The sequence below is a fragment of the Prionailurus bengalensis genome, chromosome E3 (assembly GCF_016509475.1).
Source record: "Prionailurus bengalensis isolate Pbe53 chromosome E3, Fcat_Pben_1.1_paternal_pri, whole genome shotgun sequence".
Taxonomy (NCBI): Eukaryota; Metazoa; Chordata; class Mammalia; order Carnivora; family Felidae; genus Prionailurus; species Prionailurus bengalensis.
The window spans coordinates 9,446,135-9,467,962 of NC_057357.1; the positions used below are offsets into that span (position 1 = coordinate 9,446,135).

General features: G+C 57.5%; 1 protein-coding gene across 9 annotated transcripts in view; it reads left to right on the top strand.

Moving 5' to 3' along the window:
* The window catches only part of CUX1 (cut like homeobox 1), a 377,056-nt gene that overhangs the window by 347,922 nt on the left and 7,306 nt on the right, over nt 1-21,828 (top strand). For 6 of the 9 annotated variants that reach the window (XM_043559788.1, XM_043559787.1, XM_043559786.1 and 3 more), the window contains exon 24: nt 1,312-5,489. In XM_043559788.1, the coding sequence (XP_043415723.1) occupies nt 1,312-2,038 (727 nt within the window). In that variant the 3' untranslated portion in view covers nt 2,039-5,489. Of the gene's footprint in view, nt 1-1,311; nt 5,490-19,531; nt 19,660-20,341; nt 20,409-21,128; nt 21,242-21,828 lie in introns of those variants that run through there. The other 3 variants (XM_043559789.1, XM_043559791.1, XM_043559792.1) reach the window with 1 other exon arrangement.

The window sequence follows — 21,828 nt, forward strand, 5'->3', positions numbered from 1 at the left end:
TTAGGTGTTCACCCCGGCTGGCATTCTTGGCTGCCAAGGGGCCTGAAAAGGCAGCAGACAGGCCTGCCCTCACAGCACAGCATCCAGGAACCTGACGGCAGGGGGTCCCACTTAATAGGCTCCCATGGGAGCCCAGAGAGGGAGGAAAGTCTTCTGTTCCCCCTGAGAACTTCGGGAGGGGGGGTGCTTTAGGACCTCACCCTGAAGCTCTGGCTCAGAAACCATCCTCTGGACAAGAGTCCTCCGCAAGGAGCAAATAAGTGTTGACACATCAGTGCCATCAGGGTTCTGATACACTGGACTAAACTACAGCCAGATTCCCGGTGGCTTCAACGCTGCCCTCCTCCAACACAAGACCTGGCATATAGTGGACTCTCAAAACAGGTTACCTTCACTGGGGTCTATGTACTGCAGAAAATATTTCTATGCATGCCTAGCCCAAGGCCCGGTTTCCTTCTGCAAGACAGTGGGCTTAGTGCTAACTTGACCTGAGGATGCTTTTCCACTAACAGTTGGCACATTAATCAGAGGCTTTCTCAGCTCTTTGGAACCACCTAGAGAGACTTCTCATCGAGCCTAGTACAGTGGGCAAGATGAAGGAGAAACGCAGGCACAAAAGCAGACTTGACAAGAGCCATTTCATGACGTCCCAAACCAGGGACGGCCAGGGCCCGTGTGCAGCTGCTCCCTTCACACCCGACAAAGTATGGGAGCTTGATTATAACGCGCTTGCTGTGTTGGGGCACGTGTCTGGTCTCCTTCCTGCTTGTTCAAAAGTGACCCTTCCCTGGTCTCCTCTTAAAGGAGGGAATTGGTTGAAACATAATCTGGGAGAACCCTGCCCGGGGCCTTGACCCCTGACCTGTGGCTCAGACACTTTGGGCGACTACCCAAAGTCCCGGTGAGGAAGCCGCGGCTACCATCCATTCTGCATTTCCATTTGTTAGTTCAGTCCTCATTTAAGACCGTATACCAAGCACCATGCCGGGGCCTGGGGTGCGCGAAGGATGGGCCGCGCCATTCACAGCGCGATTGGAGGTGGGGTGGGACAGGAGATGCAGGAAAAGTGCCATTGAACAAGTAACCCTGGCGCGCCATCCTCCCTGAAAAGAGGGGCCTGGCACCCGCCCCGAGGGGCGACTCGGGCAAAGGCACCGAGTTTGGGAGGTGGCGGGGGCGAGGCCCGGGCCTGGCGTGGGGGGTGACGCCGGGGGCGGGGCGCCCTGCCTGGCTGGGGAGGGGTCCCCCGCGACTCGGAGCGCGCGCACGGCCGCCCCCTGCTCACGGCGCCGCCCCGCTTGTGTCTCGCAGGTCTCGGATCCGCAGAGAACTGTTCATTGAGGAGATTCAGGCCGGGAGCCAGGGCCAGGCCGGGGCCAGCGACTCCCCGTCGGCCCGAAGCGGCCGAGCCGCGCCCAGCTCGGAGGGCGACAGCTGCGACGGCGTGGAGGCCGCCGAGGGCCCGAGCGCCGCGGACGCCGAGGAGTCGGGCGGCCCCGCGGCCGCCGCCAAGTCTCAGGGAGGGCCGGCCGACGCGGCCGCGGCCCCGGAGGAGCGGGAGGAGCCGCCCAGGCCGGCGGAGAAGGCGCATCCGCCGCCCTCGGGGGCCCCGGCCCCGGACGACGCGGACGACGAGGGCCGGCCCCGGGCGCCGCCGCCGCCCCCTCCGCCGCCGCCGCCGCCGCCCGAGGGCCCCGCCGACGGCCCGGGGCCCGTGCCAAACCCCGCCGCCGCCGCCGCCGCCGCCGCGCCCGCGGCCGGGGAGGACGCCGCTACCTCAGCCGCCCCGCCGGCGGAGGGCCCCTGCCGGGCCCGGGACGGCGCCGACAGGAGTTCCGCTTTGCCAAGCACCAGCGCGCCGGCGGCCGCCCGCAGGGCCAGCTCGCTGCAGAGCCTCTTCGGCCTCCCGGAGGCGGCGGGCGCCAGGGACTCTCGAGACAACCCCTTGAGGAAGAAGAAGGCCGCGAACTTGAACAGCATAATCCACCGCCTGGAGAAGGCCGCCAGCCGGGAGGAGCCCATCGAATGGGAGTTCTGAGAGGGCGCTGCCCGCCCGTCCCGCCGAGCCGAGCCGAGCCGAGCCGAGCCGAGCAGAGTCGGGCCGAGCCGAGCCGGGCCGAGCTGGGCCGGGCCGGGCCGAGCTAAGCCGGGCCGGGCCGAGCTAAGCCGGGTCTGGCCGAACCGAGCCGGGCCGAGCCGAGCTGGGCCGAGCCGAGCCGAGCTGAGCTGGGCAGGGCTGGGCCGGGCAGAGGGGCGGGCGCCGACTCCGCGGCCTGGACCGTGTTGCGCACTTAACCGCCCTGCGGGCCACAGGGCAAAATCGCCATAGGCCAAGGTGCATATAGAAAACAAAGGAGCATTAAGCCCAATCTATGTCGTGTTTTCAAGGAAGAAAACGGAAATGTGTAGTCGAGCTTTTTTGTACCCTGAAGTGTTTTTTTTATTGCCCTAAGTGATTTCCACAGGTTCTGGAATAACTCTTACAGCTTTGCCTTGCGCCCTCCTCTTTCGTGTGGGCTTTAAAAAAAAAAAAAAATCAAACCCACATATTAAAAGGGGGCTTTTTATCTGCCATCTAATGGCTTCAGAGCGATAATACACTATTATCTTCTTAAACCAGGAAAAAAAAAGGGGGTGGGGTGGGAGGGGGGATTTTTCAGAAAAATTAAAAAAAGAAAGTTTTTGTAGCTGTTCAGTTGCCACTAAGAGATTGCACAGTCAAACCGACTCTAAACACACTAGTTTGGATTCCTAAATATTTTCAAGTAAAGAATCTTCTCGTTTGAAACTTTGAATTAAAATAAAACACATTTACTCCACATATTTTTTAACAGAAAGAGAAGTCACATCAGGAAACGATCTGATTTTGTGGTAGCTGACGTAGTGTTTTCTTGTACGTGAATAGAATCCTGACATGTAGTGCACATGATCCATAGCTTTAACTGGCTCTGGGCTTTTGCTGGCCAGGGTCTGTTTAATACACTCCATTCTAGGCCAAATCAGGACAAAAAGAAAAGATCCGAATCTAGGTATTTTATAATCTGCTTTTTAACCTCTAACCGCAGAGCACGCTGATCAGACCTCATATCTCGGAGGTTAGGAGACAAGTTAGAACTGTAGCATGTCCCCGTTCATTCTGTTTTAATTTATGGTGTCTACGTCTGCGTTAGTGAGTCCGCACATGTGCGAGCGTGTAAAGGAAGGAGGAAAGAGTGGGCCGCCGAGGTGGCAGCAGGCAGCTTGGGGGGGGGGGGGGGGGCGCCGCAGGGGTCCCGCCCCGCGTGGTCAGCAGGCTTCCCTTGGCACAGAAGGCAGCACACCTCTCAGCACTCTCCCGGGCGCCTGATGGACTGAGCCCCACCAGGGGCCGCCGCTCCCCGGGCCCGGCAGGCTCTGGCGCACGCGCACTCTCTCTCTCTCTCTCTCTCTCCCGCTCTTCCCACCACAAGCACTGAGGACTGTTGACCGTCGTGGGAAGCTTCCTTCCCTGCAGCGGAGAGAAGGTGGCAGTCCGGGCTCTGCCCTCACCCCTGTAGAGATGGCCCACACTCCCACCAAAACGTTGTTGCTCTTCACTTCCAGACCAGACCATCCATCGACCCTTCATTCATTCTGCCTCTTGGAACAGTTCTTTTATGCACAGTGTAGGGCAGTCTAAGTACAAACCTGAAGTCTAACTTGTCTCTGATTCCTCCTGTTGTCTATGTGTATACGCGTGAGAATAGAGGTGGGTGAGAGTGTGCGTGTGTGCGTGTGTGCAATTTTATACGTCTGTGTATTTTCTTAAGTACCTGTGCACACATAGAGTGCATTACTGCCACCTTTTTTCAATAAGCTGTTTTATCAGTTATGGCTTCTACAAGTTTGCTAATTTAGACTCCTTTATTGCCATATCTTTAAACTAACAATAGATGATTTCGGTATATATATATATTTTTTTTTGCTTATTTATAGGTGCTGTATTTTATTATCTGATTGTTAGGAAGGGATGAAAGGGGCAAATATTCTTTAGAGGGATAGACTGCCGGCAGTATTGGGTATAATTTACAAGATGTAGTTGTCATACTGTATATTACTGATTGAAAACTTTTTGACCGTATTGTGTATCATTGAAACCTTTGTCTTAGGTCAACATCTTTGGATGGCATTTTAATGGTGCATTCATTATTTCTTAAGTTTAATTAATATTACCTTTTTTTTTTGATGGGGGGGGTGGGAGGGAGTTATAATTTTCAAGGTATGCCCCCGCTATTACACCTCAGTGTGCTTGTATTAATTAACTTGTAGGACTTTGACTGTAAGATGTGAAACCACATTTCTTGCATGATGTTTTAGAAATTACGTAGTTCATTTACAGTCCTTTAACCTGCAACTGCAGCACTTAGTTAAAGTTTTCACAAATTTAAGAGTCACTACACTAAAGACAATGCCTTTTCATGAATAAGAAGTTTTCAGAAGGCTCTAGGAGGCTGGGAGGCAGGCTATTTGCCTTTTGATGGTCGTATCATCTCTGAACTCGATACCTGGTTCAGTGAGAAGAGAATTCAAAATGGAGGAGCTTAAGGGGAAACAGATTAACATCTGGCTCGATTCAGGTGCATTAAGAAGCGCGAGTTTGCATTAGTGACCCCCCCCCCCCAGGACAGTGAGTAGCAGAGCCCCTGACAGTACTGTGGTGTCCTCTCCACGAAAACCTTGAGGGAATCGTGTCATCATGTGTGACGAATCTCTAAATCTCTGATTTTTCATTGCAATGAAAAGCAGGGTGTTAACCAGAAATATTAGGGTAGTGTTTTAGTTTTCAAGGCAGGACTGTTAATTTACCAAGGCGTTAAATCCGAGGGAATTGAAAAAAGTATAGATTTGTCCATCCTCGTGGCCAAATAGTAACAGTCTAAAACAGCCACTTTGGCTCTTCTAAGCGATTTAGCCATTTTTGTTGGGTTTTGGTGATGGTGGTGGTGGTGGTGGTGGTGGTGGTTTTTAAACTAGGTTTATGTTGACTTCCGCTCTACCTTTTTTGCCAGACTTACATCTGGGTGCTCGATACAATCAGTTGGTTAAAGTTTGCTTGCGGTTCTGTGTTTGTATTTTTCCTCTATTTATATATATTTTTTTTATCGTGATCCCAACCCTATGATCTTTTGTGTTAAGCTTTCACTGTAATACTTCTAAGAGCTGCCACTATATAACAGAAACCTGTCAGGGGGTCGGGGGAGTGTCCCCCCTCCTCGATGCACCTCCGTGTGAGTCTAAGGGTGGATCTTTCATCTTGATAAGCAATATTCAAGTGCCTTGAACAGCGTCCTCTCCGGGGGGGCCTACCTTCAGCTGGCTGGCATTCCGAGCTGTAGCCCCCACAGGCAGCCGACCTCCTCTTTACGCTCCATCAGTTTAAAAAGCTGATTTGTACCTCTCCCCTGGGGAAAGCGGTTCCGTATAAAACACTAACACTTAATTACAAGCTCCATTATACCATTTTAAATGGCTTCTTTTTGTTAATTGGAGGCAGTGTTCATAACTTAAGGGTTTTGCCATTACTTAGCTGGCTAAGTGGAGGTTCGGTGTAAAATCCGCGTTCGCATTCGGCCTCTTGACCCTTGGTTCCAGCCACACTCCCTTTGTGGGATCGGAGGCGGAAGGCGTGTGGGCTCCGTCCTAGACCTGTGCCCGCTCGCCTCCACCGTCTGGCTCCCAGGCGACCGCCGGCCTTTGAACTTCTGGATCAGTCGGCCCGTCCGGGATCTCTGTCCGCCAGACTGATCTTCAGAAAGGATTGCCGTAGCCATCCAGCTCAACTCGAGTATGCTCAGAGCCGACCTGCGTGAGGAACATCACAACATAAGGTGGCTCGTGGTCAGCAGACTGTCCCGGGATGCAGGCTTGGAGAAGTCTCCAGGAAGTGCCAGGATCTTGACCCGTATGGCCACCATCAAACCATGGCCGCTGTGTCTGTGAGAGTGACTGAGGCAAAAAGATGACGGTTGCCTCCCCGGGGCCGGTTCCCTGTGCTTCCAAAGCACAGGTGCCTCCCTGCCCAGTCTCCTTCTTTTTGGCATCTTCGTTGTTCTCCCCATTTAAAACTCATCCCCCCCGATGTGGACGTTTGGGTCCGCTGGTTGGTGGTCCAGACCCAGAGTGCTACAGAGCTTGGGGTTGAGTGTCTGTGCTCTCTCTGGCCATGGGAGACCCTCCCCATGTACCGCCGCCCCCCCCCCGCCCCCACCGGCCCGGAGCCACGTCAGTCGTGCGGCTCATGAGGAAACCAAGCAGAAGGCAGGTTGTACTCTAATCCGAGGGAAAGCTCTGGTGTCGGCTCGTTGCCCTAAGATCATGCCCCAGTCGTGCCCTAAGAGGTCGGGACAAGAGTCACCGGACGGCTCAGTCCACAGGCCGGTGCCTTCCCGGCTGCAGGCGAACTGGGGTTCCTCCTGAACGCCTGCCCCCTCTGGCACGGTGATCAATGAACCCTGTTGACATTCTATGCAATGTTTCTCATCCCTCCTTAGAAAAACAAACCTCCCTGAAAGTAGCAGAGGAGCCGGGGGCGGGGGGGGGGGGGGGGGGGGGGGCGGAAGGTGTACGCACGCCCTTCTGGGATTAGCACAAAGTGAACCGGTGTTCGTGACCGACTACACCTGGAGCTGGGGGACGGCGGCCGTTGCCTTAAATGCACTCTGCCGGGCGCCTCTGGACAGGCCTGTAAAAGCAAGAGTCCGCCCTTAGCCATCCCGAGCCCCCACTTTCTGACGCCAGTAAGCCAGCCGTGCGGGGGAGATGGAGCAAGGCGAGGTTCGGGTTAGCCACGTCCCTTCCCTCCCTGGGAAGGCCGGGAGGTCTGCTTCCCTCCCTGGGTGTCCTCCCTCGTCAGCACACTCCTCCTCCGTCCCCTTCTACCTCACTGACCTGTGCTCCCACTCGATGCTACTCCCCACCCCGAGCCCCTCAGAACTGCGAGGCCCGAGTGGACTCCGGCGCGGGAGAGAGGGAAAACGCTAGAGGCGCGGCATTCCTGAGTGTCTTGGCCTGGCGGGCAGGCTCCTTCCCCCTCTTCTCTTTTGTGAGCGCAACATGGACGGACAGCTGTGCTCCACGAGGCACATGGATTTTTCTCTCGACTTCCACCTGTTCCTAACGCTCTGACAGCTGTTTCCTTTGCTGGCGGGGGCGGTCTCGGGCCTCAGAGGGCCTTGTCTTTGGCCTGCCTTTGCTTTCTGTCCGTTCCTGCTCAGCTGTTGAGCTCCATCAAAGCCGTTTTTCCCTTGCCCTGGGCTGCCCCTACATGGCCACGTGAGGACACTTCCCCAGGATCCCTACCTGGCGTTGGGGAACTCTGCCTTTATTGTCTCTGGCACAGGGAGGCTCTGATTTCAGCTCCACCGCGAGACCTCCTTTGGAAGCCTCTCAAGGTCAGGAGAGGAGATGGTGTTCTCCAGTCCACAAACCCAGTCTTCAATCACGTGACTCTTCCCAAAAGAACATGCCAGTTTCTATGCAGTGCAGAGGAAGGAAGAAAAAAAAACAAAAACAAAAACGGCTCCCTGAGCCGCCGGTTAGATGTGGGTGCGCCCTCTCTGGTGGCCAGAGTATTCTCCTGCCGGAACGACCCGGGAGCCTAACTAAAGATTTGTGCCATGATCGCCTGCCTGCGCATCTGCCGGGAAAGCTCGCACTTAGAAGTCCCCCCCCCAGTGCTTTTTGTAGTTTCGTCTGCGCCTCGGTGGCAACAGGAGAGCCTTCGTGACCACCGCCCCCACCCCTGTGCCCAGGGCAGAGCTCCCACCCCAAGTGGCAAGATGGTGGCCCGGGACTCCAACGTGATACAGTCCCGTTGCCCGGAACGTTTGCTGAGAGAAGGGTCCAGTTTGACAAAAATCTTTCCATTCCCATCAGCGTTTGCCTTTTTGTAGATGAAAACCATCAGGAGAAGAAAACCAGTTCCCAATGAAAGTTCCGAAAAGATCCAGCCTGTGAACCCTTTACAGATGTGCTGAAAAGTGGAGGCCCAAACCCAGGGGGTGAATCCGGAAGGCAGAGGAGGGGCGTGGAGAGCAGTGAGCTGGGCAGGAAATGAGCTCCGCCCGAGTTCCCTGCCCCAGCAGCCCTGGAGCCTCATCCTGCTGAGGGAAGAAGGAAAGGCAGGTTCCCCGGGCGCTCTCCTCTCAGGGGACCTGCCCCCACCTGCCCAGGCCCTGCGGCCCTTCCTCCGCCTCCCCTCCAAAGATACCGTGACCACGCCGTCAGCGGTATCTCCATTCTCATTTTTGCATGAAGTGACATTTAGCTTTAACAAGACATTTCCAAAGCGCCTAGTCTCCTCCGGAATGCTAACTTGAAAAGTTGGGCATTGTAGGCGAAGAATCCTAAAAAAGGCTAGTGAGAGAAAGGCATTAGGCTATGCATAAATGTGCACTTCCCCATCCCCCTGGTATTAACCTTTTAAAATACCTTTGAGTTGCTTTCCAAGGATCATTTTCGCTTCTCCAGTGACGTTAAGTGTAGTCTTGTTACTGTTGTTTTCTGTAGTGTTTAGGCTTTCATTTCTACCACAAAATAATGCTATATGCTATGTATCAAGCTTTCTGTGATCAGAAAGGAAAGGTGCCTTATATCCCAATGTCACGGCTACATCCCTATGGAAAAAATAATCAGAAGCACAGTGTGTACGGAAGCGTTGGGACTTCCGTTGGTGAAACCAGACACCATTCAGCAAGATGCATCGAAGTGGCACGGGGCTGCTTTTGTTCGAAAGTTCCTCTCCCTTTTCATTTTCCCTTTGTCTTTTTCTTTTTCTCCCCCCCTTCCTTTTTTTTTTTTTTTGTAGTTTGCTTTAAACAGAAAGCACTTAAGTAGATGACTATGTGTAAAAAGCTCTGTGCAATAGAAATCATTTTTCTTCATTTTTAAGAGATAATGTATTGCACACCAAATGAACTCGAAGTAAGCTTTAGACCAGGACGATTCAGGTTGTGGGTGAGCATGTTCACTGTAGTTCCGTTTGTTCATGAACTGAAGGGAAAACAGGCCTCCCCAGCATCCCCCCCACCCCACCCCCATCTCAGCCTGCCTCTTACTGACCACCGAGCGAGGTGTGCAGGTGCACAGGGCCCCCCCCCCCCAGGCACCTGCTGGAACCGCTGGCTGGGGGAGGGGGGGCGGGGGGGGCGGTGTTTGTGACCCAGCAGCTCAGAACCCTCCCAAGTGTGAGACGACAGCCATCCCTTCCAGCACTTAACCTTTTCTTGTTGAGATGAATTGACTGCTACTGACCTGCCAGCGTGCGTGAGGAGAATTATAAAAGGATGTTTCCTTGAGAAGAAAAAAAAAAAAAATTATTTCTATCCTCTTCTATTTATTGTTAGGTTAATCATTTAAGTACTTATCAGGAGTGTATTGTTGTTTTGTGTTGTTGTTGTTGTTGTTGTTATAAATGCTTCTTGCTATCACTCCAGTGGTTACTGTCTTCTGCCTCCTGCCCTCTCCCCGCCCCTCCGCCGCCCCCCAGTCCCCAAAAGAACCGAAGGGTCTGGGGATTCGACTGGGGGGCCAGAGGGGGCTTCTCCAGCAGAATCAGACATCTGTGTCCAGAGTAGCCACTCAAAAACTAGCGGTCTCCGCGTGTCTAACTTTTTTAAACGAGAGAGTTGAAGAACACTCAGTGCAAGGAGCTGCAGAGACGTAGAAAAGCAAAGTTCAGTTCCCCAAAGCCTCCTAGAGCCTCTGGTTAAGACTTCTGGGTTCATGAAGTTTCAGCGAGCCCTGGTCAGAGAGGGCGGCGCGGCAGCGGCCTGGTCGAGACCGTGGCTTCCGAGGGAGAGAGCGGTTTCTTGCAAGGCTCGCGTGGGTTGCTGTGTTCTGTTGGCTTTTCTTGTTGTGATTGTGGTGGTTTTCCTTGCACACAAAGTTGGTCAAAACCGTCTTGCATCTTGCGAAGCAACAGTGTATTCTGGTCCGGCTGTGGCTTGAGGACCCACACCAGTGAGGTGGGGGGGAACCCCTCCCCCCTTAACGCGGTGAAGCTCTGAAGCTTAGAGGGAGTAACACAGCCTAACACAGCCCGTTGCTTGCTAATCGGGTGTGAAGGTGGGGTGGGGCCCAGGAGAAGGGGGCTGCCCGCCAGGCCGAGGTCCAGGTGGGGCCGTGCGGCTGACCCCCGCTCCCAGAGGGCCCCCCCCAACTCCGACTCGCTTTCTGTGCCATGACTTCCCTTCTCTGAAATTGTCGGGGGTCCTGATTCTGTCCTCATCTCTGAAAGAAAGCCCTCCGATGAAATAACCGCCCCCATCTCCCCCACCCGCGCCCCAAAGAGTTCTCATTTCTCTCGAATCAGTCTATGCATTTCTCTCTTGAGCCGTTTTCTGCCTCTTTCCTGGGGAAAACGGGCCTCTCCTGTCCCACCGAGACCCCTCAGAAAATGCTGTGCATTTTGGAGACGTGAGGATTCGTGCAAAACTCTTTACCGCGTTTGAGAACAACTCGTTAGCAAATACAAGTGGGGGGAAAAAAAGCAGCAGCAGCCGAAAAGGTGGGTTTCCCCACGTCCCTTTCCACTGAGTAAGACCTAGCTCTTTGCAATGTGCAATAACTACTTGCCGCGAGAGCGGGGAGCACCACGCTCCTGCCCAGACTACTAACACAGCACAAGACAAGCTCGCTCACAGAGTGGCGGACTTCTTCCGGAAAACTCTTCATAAGCTCAGCTCCCCCCCCCCCACCCCCCCAGTGTATCGTGGTGTCTTACATTTTAGCAGTATTTTATATTTTCTGTAACGCACTAAGTCTTAGATGTTTTTAGAGCTCGTTTGTTAATACAATCACAGACCTTTTTTTTTTTTTTAAATCCTCACAGAGACCCGATTGACCAAAAACAAAAACAAAAAACAAACGAAAAAAAAAAAAAAAGGCGTCGTTATTGTACAAATAGCTTTGAGAAGCCTCTGTTGTGTTGCTGTGACCCATCTCTGGTAACATTTTTTTTTTCTTGCTATTTGTTTTGGACATTAAGAGTCAAAAGTTGATCCAGCTGGCGTGGGGGTGGGGGAGGCACCCGTCGGCCCCTCGACGTCGTCCCTTCTGTCTTTGGTTAGCCATACGATGTCTGTTCTCAGCACTGTACAACGGTCCCTATATGATATGGAGAAGCAATATCACTGTATGAAACTCACACCATGTATTATTATTATTCACTAGCACCCTAGGTGTGATAATTGAAGTAAATATCTTTTATACAAACACAAGAATGTGTGGGTTGTGTTTATTTAAAGTGCCCCGGCCTGAGGAGAAGCAGCAAACACTGTCATTCTGTGTCCAAAGGGCACCTCGGGGACTGCCATTCCGGGGGCGCCTGGGTGGCTCAGTCGGTTGAGCGTCTGGCTCTTGATTTCGGCTCGTGATCCCAGGGTCGTGGGATTGCACTGCGCGTTGGGCTCCTTGCTGAGTGTGGAGTCTGCTTGGGATTCTCTCTCTCTCTCTCTCTCTCTCTCTCTCTCTGCCCCTCTCCCCCGCTCGTGCTCTCTCTCTCTGTCTCTCTCAAATAAAACAAAAAAAGTATTGCCATCCCTCCGCCTCCCAGTGTCCCCGATGGCAGGTGTCGGCAGAAACCTGGCGTGGGGCGGGATGCGCGGGTCTCTGCGCACCAGCTGGCCCCGCTCTCTGCTCTCCACCGGGTCTGCGTCCCCGCTTGCTGTTGTCACCCTTGCTGTTTGAGGACCAGGAATGGTAGTCGGCAGTGCTGAGCGAGGCACTAGGCTGATGGCAGCAGCCCAGTAAGTGGGGCTCAGGGGCCCCAGGGTCGCGGCCAGGTATGTCTTCAGAGCAGCCAGCACTCAGCCGGTGGCCTGGCTTTGCCTGCTCTGTGGGGATCTCTCGCCTTGTCCCTGAATCGCGACGTGAAGGATAAGCCAGGGGCGCTGGTTAATGCGAGCAAGTGAGTGGGAAGAGGAAGGAGGAAGTGATGTCTGTGGGTTTCTGGAATGATCGGGCTCCTGAGAAGGGGTCTCCAGCCAGCGCTCGAGGCTGGAGGCAAGAGAGCTCCGCAGAGTTGGCTGGTTTCTGATCTTGAAATCTAGAAGGTTGGAAAAGAATTGGCCATTCCTCACCCATGTGTGACGGGGGGCGGGGGCGTGATTAGTTTGTTGTGCATTAATTTGGAGGTTTCGGAATGAGACGCTCCTAATGTGACACAGGAGCCTCAGTGATCCTGCCTCCAGTGGGAGGAGCCCCCCAGCACAAGACGGTCCCGCACCAAGGCCAGGCACTCCCGGCAGCCCTGAGCCTCATCTGGCCACTCAGGGACCTGAGCGCCTCTAGAGCTGTCCCCGAATGTCTGCCCCCACAGATGGGAGAAATGTGCCTAAAACCAACAGAGCTCTGTCCGTCTGACTTTGACAAACTTGAAGTCTGATTCAGCTAACATGATCTGCGACTTTGAGCAGATTGCTAGTTTATGTATGCCCCGTCCCCCTTCAAAGATCTGGTAACTAAATTAAAATGTAAAATGTAAAAAAATTAAAAAAAAAAAAAAAAAAAAAAACACTTGGCACAAAATCTCTTAACCCAGAAAGTCTCCCCAGGTGCTTTTAAAGGGAGATTTAATTAAGCAAAACTGCTGTTCCCCGTGGTTTGGTCGGCCTGACTTCGTTTTGCAAACTGCCAGTTCCTAAGGCAGAGGAGGGACTGTGACTCGGGGCGGGGAGGGGTGGCCCTACTCCCGGCTGGGCCCCCAGCCTCCCTCCTGCCCCTACAGTTAAGTGAGTCTGAGCAATGATGTGCCTTGTTTGATGCCCGGAGGGAACACGGTCGGTGATACAGGGGGTGAAGCGACGATTGAGCCTTGTAAAACACGGAGGTTTGGGGCGCCGACCCCCCCCCCATGTAGTCGAAAATCCGCGCATAACCCTGGACTCCCCCCAAACATAACTACTAATGGCCTACCGTTGACCCGAAACCTTTCCGGTAATGTAGTCGCTGAACACGTTTTGTATTTATACGTCTGATACGCTGTATTCTTACAATAAAGTCAGCTAGAGAAAAAAACGTTGTTAAGAAAATCCTAAGGAAGAGAAAATATGTGTGCGGTACGGTGCTATTCAAAACACCCGCCGTCTAAGTGGACCCGCGCGATTCAAGCCCGCGTTGTCCAAGGGGCCGCAGGAGGTATTAGAGTGTGCGAGCCATCCGCCGTGATCCTGTCTGCTCGTGTTTGGGGTACGGCCTGCCTCCTCCGCAGCCCCAGCGTGCCGGCTCTGGGGGGGCACGCGGCTTGCTGGTCTCCGCTTGGGTGCGGCATCGGTTCCTGTGAGGGGGCAGGGGTGTGGGGGGCCGAGCCGAGAGCCCAGAGGGCCCCGGAGAGCTGTTTTGATGTTGGTGGGGGGCTTCCGGTCACCAGGCCCTTGATCTGCATCTGGCCCACCCAGTGTGGGGTGAGCCAATTTAGTAGGAGCAGGAAGCAGGGCGCGTGCAGAGTCTGGGGCATTCGGAACTTAGCACCTCTTCCAGGATGTCACTAGGAAGGGCTTTTTTTTTTTTTCCCAGGAAATTGGTTTGTGGACGGGTAAAAGGCTGTTCTGTTGGGACAGTGGAACGGGGGGCGGGGAGGGGGCTCCAGGGAGTGAGGTTGGAGGACCCCGCTCACCTCCCAGTGAGGCATCGGTCAAGTGGCAACGCACGGGACTCCCAGTGTCTTCTCTTATCAGCTGGCCGGTGGTGGCCTTGGGCAAGTCCCGGTCAATGCTCAGGAAACCCTTTCTCAAAGAATGAATGAGTTTTAGCTTCTTTGAGATTCCATTTCTGTCTCTTTGAAGGGGATATAATAATGCCGGACTCGAAGGGCCGCTGAGAGGTGGGGGGGGGGGGGGGGGTTGGGACCGAGCGATGGCACCTGTAGGTGCAGCACCCAACCCACGGCGGGCACTCGGGACGTGGCAGTTGGAGCTGTCGATGTGGGTGTCATGTCATTGGATTTAGTGGCTGGAGAAGCTTCCTCTAGTCACAGTTGTGTCCACCTTGTGCCGGGGCGGGAGGGGACCCTACGCAGGGCCGGGCCCTCTGACGGGTTAGCCAGAGCACCAGTGGCTGCGGCCTGACCACCGCCAGTGATGCCCAGTGACACACGGCGGACACACAGGTGGGGCGGCAGAGTCCCCCACACCCAGCAGCTCTCTCTCCAGTCCTTCACGGGCTTAGTCAGCAGATCGTCACTGACAACTGCCCTGTGCCGGGGACACGCTCCGGGCTAGGACTCCGGCAGCCTCAAGTGGTTCACGGCCCAGAGGGGAGACAGAGCAGGTGCGCAACCACAGCCCAGGCCCGGGCCTGTAATTGGCATTGAGGGGGCACCGGAGCACCGGCTTGGGAAAAGGCAGGAGACCTTGATGGGGAGTGGCCTTGGCACGGGAAGAGCCATCTGCAGGAGGCAGGGAGGGCACACGAGAGTGAGAGGCAGCATGTGCCCAAGTCAAAAATGGATCCGCAGTCCCAGTTCAGGGCATGGCCCAGAGAATTCTGGGTGAGGCCTGGGCAGTTATCAGGTGGTGGGACCAGCAGAGACCAGCTGGCCATGCCAGGCCCTTGCTGCCTGTGTCCAGCCACCTCTGACCCAACCTGGGAGACTGTGTGGCCCTGGAAATCCCTTTGCAACTTTCCACCTAAGGGAATGGGCGCTTCCCCGCTGGGGTGGCGGGGGGAGCAAACTCAGCCCGTCAGCTAGTAGGCATTAAGGGCTAACTGTGTGCCACTGATCTGGGCACTGCAGTGATAGCAGGGGACAAACAAGGAGCTTGCCTTTTCGTGGGGGCTGTCAGACGGCAGACATAATAAGAGAATTCCACAGTGCTTTAGACGGTGATAAGTGTTATGGGACAGAAACAAGGGAAGGAGGACACCTGGAAAATCAAGCAGAGGAGTTACAGTTTTAAACCAGGAGGTCAGGGTAGGCCTCCTTAAGAACCTAACATGTGAACAGAGTCTTGACAGAGGGGAGGGAATGAACTATGGCCGATGCCTGAGGTCAGAACATTCCAGGAAGAGGGGAAACAGTAAGTGCAAAGGTCCTGTGGTGTCAATGTGCCTGGGAGCCAGACGAGCTGGAGCACAGCCACCAAGGGAAAGAGTGGGAGGCAACCAGGTCAGAGAGATGAGGACAGGGCAGGGCAAGGAAGGCCTCGGAGGCCGTTGTAGAGTTTTGGCTATCACTCTGAGGGATGTAGGGCCCATTGGACGGTGTGAACAGAAGGTGGTCCGATCTCACTGTTTAAAAGACTCTCTGACTGCTGCTTTGTGATTGTAGGGGTGGGGGTGGGAGAAGGGAAGTCATCGAGGAAGCTGTCACCGTAATGACGAGAGCCGACGACCGGCACCTGCTGGCAGCGGCCGTGAAAAGTGATTGGAGTCTGGACGTGTTTCGATGGTAGGGCCGAAGATAGGACTTGAGACAGATTAGATGAAAGGAGTCATAGAGAAGGAGCAAGGGTGGCCCCCAGGGAATCGGGCCGGGCCACTCACGGGTGGCCCGGCCTCTGCTCCCACCGCCCCGAGGATACCACCTCCTGGGCTGTGCAAAGGGGGTCCAGCTGGGGTGAGGCAGGCTTGGGGGCGGCGGGGATCGGCCTGCAGGCTGGACCTGTTTGCACTCCTCACAGTGAGCTCAGGGAGAGGAGCGGCCTGGACGACACGCTGGAGAGTTACCGGCTTTCAGAGGCACGCAAGGTGGCCAGAGGGAAGGGACGGGACAGTGGTGTGCGGGGCCAGCTCCGGGTGCCTCAGTGTTGAGAGCTGAGCAGGGAGAAGGGGCGGCACAGGCAAGGGGGGGGCAGGAGGCCTGAGAAGCCAGGTGCTGGTGGGTCAGTAAGACGGGGGCTGGGGACGCAGCAGTGTGTGCGACGTCATCGGCCACCCGGCGAGGACAGGCATGGTGGGCGTCCAAGTCAGACGGGAAAGGTTTAAGGGCACTTGGGAAGTGGAGTCAAGAGGAGTGTGTGTGTGTGTGTGTGTGTGTTCCAGAACAAGGTCAACACGCTGGTGTATTTGTGGACAGGAGCACAAGAGCCGATGGCACAGGAGAGAAGGCGCTCACGGGCTAGGGTCCTCTGGCCTGGGAGTGGGGGCAGGGGGAGGGGAGGGGAGCTGCCACCTGCAGGTGTGGGAGCCCTCAGCGCTCATCTCTGGGCACCTGTGGGGACAGACAGGTGCAGAGACGGTGTGTGACGAGCAGCCCCGGCACTCCCAGCTGGCTCGCAAGTGGCTGGTGGAATGACACGGGGTCCCCCACCCCCGGGAGAGCTGTGGGCACCACACCCCCGGGCCTGCCGTCCAGTTGTGCTAAGTCGCGCATTTAATCGGCCCACGGTCCGAAATCGTGCCTCGATCTTAAGTCATAGTCCAGTCTCCTTAAGTCTTGACCTTGATGTTGCTTGGATTTCTTTCTCCCCTCTGGGAAGCGCACCCTCCAGGAAGCCTTCCCGGATTCTCCCAGAAGGACGAGGTCCCCCGCACTTTCGTGGGGGGAGGCTGTCTGGCTCACACACAGGCATTCCTCTATCAGTCACCCCTGTCCCCACACCTCCCCCTGCCCAGCCTCTCCCTCTCCAGAAGCTTCCCCCTCATTCTTGGATACAGCATCCTGCGTGCCTCCTGCTCCAGGTTCTGCCCACTGCACGGCACCATCCGGTGTCTGTCCGGAGTGGGCTTGTCCCCAGGTCCCTCCACACCCCTGCCGCTCCCGCTCCACCACGCCTTGACCGGTGGCTTCCCTCGGTCTCCTTGCTCAGCCTTTCTTGAGACGCCGGTGACCCCTCCTTAACTCACTGACAGTCACTATTCACCTTGGCACTTTGGCACACTTCCTCCTGATTCCCCCCCCTCCGCCCCGCTTCCTGCCACCTCCTCTCTGGGTCTTTTCTGGGACACCCCTGAACGTGTCCGCGTTCCTGAAGATTCTGGCCATTCTCACGGCAGCTCTCTCTGGGCTTCCATGTTTGCCGCCCTGGGGGTGGGACCCGGCGGGGGGGGTGGGGGCGGGTGGGTGGCGGGGGTTGCTGAGCTCTCCCTGCCTCCGGCCACGGGTCCCCCTCCCCCATCCACAGGACCCCTCAGCCTGTCCACTGGCACTTTGTACTTGCCAAAGCCAAACGACGCTGCTGCTCTCCCCTTCCCCACTTGGGGAGCCAGTTCCAGGCGCGGGCTTCCCCCCCTGGGTTCTGTATGACGAAGGGGTCACAACTGTCTCCAGTACCTTCTCCTGCCTTGTCCCTGGGCCAGAACTCAAGCCCAGTTCCGCCAGAATCCGGCTCAGGCCTCCCTTGACACCACTGAGTGACCACCCGGAGAGGTGACCCCTAACTTCTTGGTCTGAGATGCTCCTTGCCCCGGTAGAGGAGGCAGAGGAAAGCAAGGAGGTGGCAGCCAGGGGACCCTCACGTAGCAGATTTAAGTGGCTCGGGACTCTGTGTCCCAAGTGCCAAGCGGGGTCTGTAACTGAGGTCCCTCCTTTGGGGATGCCCACGCGGTCATTCTCGTCCCCGCGGCGTGGAGCGACGGTTCGCCGCCGGGGTCTGGCTGGGCTCCTCGACGGCGTCCAGGTCCTGGCTCTGGGGCCTCCCGTGTCCCACCACACCCGGGGCCGTCCTTCAGCTTTACCCCTTCCCCTCCGCTGGCCCGCCGTGCCCAGCCTCTTCCCCGCGCCCCAGGGGCAGCGGTCCACCAAGTCCGCTGCGAGTGCGTGCCCGCCAGCCCTCAGAGCTGCACAGAGTCACCGCTTTGGGGACGGCCACTCCCAACACCCAGCTTTGCGCCCCCCCCCCCCGCAGCGGTCCCCTCGGTGGCGGATCCTGCGTCTGGGGCGGCCCAGAACACAGGGTTTGCTGTCAGGGCCCCTCACGTGCCCAGTGTCACGTGTGTGCGTGGGCAGGGAACGTGTGCCCACACCCACAGCAGCGGGCACAGGCACGAAGGCACAGGAAACCTGGGCGGGGCGCCCCCTCCGCTCCCCCGTGCCCACCACGGGTTCCAGGAGCTGCAGATCGTCCTTACCCCAGGGGCCTGGCCAGGACCGTGCTGGAATGGCCACACGCCGGTGGCAGATCAAGGAATCCTCTTGCTGGCCTCTCTGTCCCTTCTGTCCCCAGGGCCTACGGCCCGAAGGCCAGACCCCAACCCTGCCCCCCCACCCCCACAGCTCTCCCTCCATGACCTGACCCTGCCCTCAGATCCAGCCTCTTCCCCCAGCCCCCTCCCCCCCCCCCCAACCCTCACTTTCACCACCACACCTACCTGCCGGGTACCGACGTCTGAAGGAAGAAGGCCATTCAGGGCCTGAACCGGTGCAGACCCTGCGGTGGGGAAGGGCTCCGACATGGCCAGGAGTGGACCCCCTTAGGTTTGGGCCTGGACCAAGAGGCCTCAGCTTTTCATCTATAAAATGGGGATCGCCTTTTCTGCCTGATTGAATTGTTAGGAGATGTGTAAAGAACTCGGGCGTGCAGTGGGCCCCCGGGAGATGGAGCAGGTAGGGGTGGGGCCAGCTGCCCCCCCCCGCCCAGCCCGGGACGCTGAGCATGGCCAAGGCCAAGTTGGCCAGCAGGTCAGCAGGCGGCACAGTGATTGACGGGCGAATCACTGTGATGGGGAGAGGCCGGGCAGTTCTCCTGACACTGCCCATAGCCTCGAGCCTTTGGGCATTTCTGGTGTCACAGTGCCCCCTGGTGGCCATGCGGTCTATCCCAGAGGACAGCGCCCAGGGCCTCAGGCCTCCAGCACCTTCTCTGTTGAGGCCCAGACAGGGCCATGCTGCTGCCCAGAGTCGCAGCCAACCAGGAGTAGAGCCAGACCTCAAGCTCAGGTCGGCTGGCCCCCGGGCCCCCGCCGTCCCCCCTGCCACTGGCTGCTGATGGCACCCACCAGGGCCTGGATTAGATCTCCCCAATATCTCCCACCCTCCACACAAAATTATTTTGGATTGGCGCCGTTGCGAAGACACTTGGGTGGCACGTGGGTGGATCAGAGGTTTCTTGGGGGGCCACCCCACCCCCCTCACTGGGCCAGAGCCTGTTGAGGAAGAGGCCAAGCAAGTCTGGCCTTGAGCTCCAGAGGTGGGACCCCTCACTCCCCCACCTCCTGCTGGATCTGCTGGGGGCCTGCCCACCCCTGCGCCTCCTACCGCCTGCTGATACCTTTCTCTCTGACTCCTACCCCGAGGCCTCGCTCTGGTCATTATCCCAGGGCACCGGCCCTGGAAGGAACGTGGGGTTTGCCGGGTTCCACCTTGTCTTGCTTGACAGAGGTAAAGAGAGGCCTGGAGCAGGCCAGGGGCTGGCCAGGCTGGTCACGGCAGAGCCAGAGTGGACCCGTTCCTCCCGCATCCCCGACCTGGGCTCCTTCCCGTCGCCGCGTAATGAGTTCTTAGAGCCAGGAGCACCCCTGGCCTCGCTGGTTGGCCTAATGGTGGTGCCTTAGGCAGCGGCACAGGCTGTGGGTTGGAGAGGCGGCACGGGCCACACCAGGCTCCCTCTGACGACCACGTCTTCCTCTGGCACAGGGCGCTGCGCGGATCTGCAAGCCCACGTCACCGAGGCCACGGCCACGGCCGCTGAGCAGAGGGACCTGATCGCCCGCTTGGAGCAGGACCTCAGTACCATCCAGTCCATTCAGCGGCCAGACGCCGAGGTGAGCCCACCCCCTCCACCGTGCCCCCTCACCGCCTGCCCCAGGCTTTGAGTCTCAGAAATTGCGACTCTGCAGGTTGACCAGCCCGGTCCTCAGGCAGCTGGTGTCCACCGGCCCCCACAAGGCCCGCGGGGGCTGTCACCCACAGCCTCTGAGCATCGCCTGCACACGTCACCGCAAAGGCCCGGTTCCGGGATGCCCGACCACAGGGCACGGGGGGCAGGCTTCCTGGAGCTGGCACGAGGCACCCTGTGTCCAGGCGCCGGCTTGGAACTGGGCCCTGGGAGCTGTGGGCTCACCCAGCCATCCCACAGCTAGAGGACTGAGGCCGCAAGAGTATGGAAGGCTGGGACACAGGGCCCTTGGGAGTCACTCTGCTCTGTCCCCCACCTCATTTTATAGATGAAGAAATGGGGCTCGGAGAGAGCAGCCGGGCCGGCCCAGGTCACCCAGCAGGCTGGCGGGCAGGGCCGAGTGGCCCCGTGACAGCACCGCCCCTGAGCTCCTGCCTCAGGGTCAATTTAAGGCCCAGCCTTCCCTTTGGTGGCCCACGTAAGGCACCCTCTCCGGGCCTCTTGTGGCCACCAGCGTGCCCAGCCCTGCCACCAGGCCGCCCCGCCTGGGCCTTGCCCCCCATCTGTTCGGTAGCACGTATGGAGGAGCCTCTTCCTCTCCCCTGCAGGGCGCCGCTGAGCACGGCCTGGAGAAGATCCCAGAGCCCATCAAGGAGGCCACTGCCCTGTTCTACGGTAAGCACGGGCTGACGTGTCTCCCAGGCAGTGATGCGCGGGGCAGGAGCAGGGAGAGGAGAGGTGCTACAGTCTGAGCGCTGATCCCTAAAGGGCACTCCCCTTCCTCAGAGGTCAGGGTCCCGCAGCCCAGCAAGGCAGCAGCAACCTAAACGAGGGGGCTGAGTCCCCCCTACTTGCCCTTCTGTGCCTTAGCTTGACACCCCCTCCTAGGACCCTGACCCCCTCTGCCCTGCCAGTGGCCTGTCGACAGCTCCGCACGGGAGGCCTCAGCGCTGAGATGCTGTCAGGGAGCCCCCTGCGCTGCCGGTCTCAGTATTGAGGCGGAACCCAGGGCTCCGGGGCCAGGACGCTGGAGCGGGGGCTCTCGTGGCTTCCCGGCACCTTCAGCGTCCCTTTGCTTCCCCAGGAACCGGGGCCCGAGTCTGACAGATGCAGGGGTCTCAGACTCAAGTACAGAGGAATGAGGAGGGGGCTTTGGGGCCTGACCCTCAGACGGCATGGCCCTCCCCTCCCAGGATCCCTGTTCCCTGTCGCACCTCTTCCGTTGGCCACCCTTCTGTTTCCCCAACCGCCCAGCACCTTGTGCTCAGACACCTATGCCTCCGCCCTCATGGCACTTGGCCAGAGTTCCGTCAGAGCTGGGGCTGCTCCAGCTGAGGGCCCACTGGTGGGTTCTGCCTCCCACCACCCCAAGACACTCTACATCCTACATCCTAGGCCCCTCGGCACCAGCCAGCGGCACCCTCCCCGAGGGCCAGGTAGACTCGCTACTTTCCATCATCTCCAGCCAGAGGGAGCGCTTCCGCACCCGGAACCAGGAGCTGGAGTCCGTGAGTCACGTTCTTCCCTCCCTTGCACCCCTTGGACCTGAGGACGCAGTGGGGGACACACAGGCTTGGAGAGGAGGGGGGTGTCACCTCAGAGGGGTTAGATGTGTTCCGTGCGGTCTGGGAGGGCTTCCTGGAGGAGGTTATGCCACGCTGGGCTTTGAAAGGATAGTAGAGGAGACTAAGCGGCCAACAAAACCAGAAAGGCTGTGCCCTAAGACGCAGAGTGCCCTACTGGCAGGCGGGGGCGCTGCCCGGGGACTTAAGCAGGGCAGTGACACGGTCCGAAGGGAGCGTAAGAAGGGCCACTCGGCAGCCAATTCGGGACAGAACTTGGCCCCAGAAGATGACTGGGGGGTGGTCACCATTGTCCTGGAAGAAACATCTAAATCAGGTGGGGGACCGGAGACAAGAGCAGGTTGGAGAGAGCGAGGTCTTGGAGCCCTGTAAGGAGGAACGATCTGGAACTGTTGAGGAGCTGTGCAAGGATCAGGAGAGCGCCAGGCTGAGGGGCCTTCCTGGAGGCGTGCCGTGAGGTAGGGGTGGTCTGCAAAGGTGACCCTTACCGTGAGGCGCCTCCCCGTGGGTGC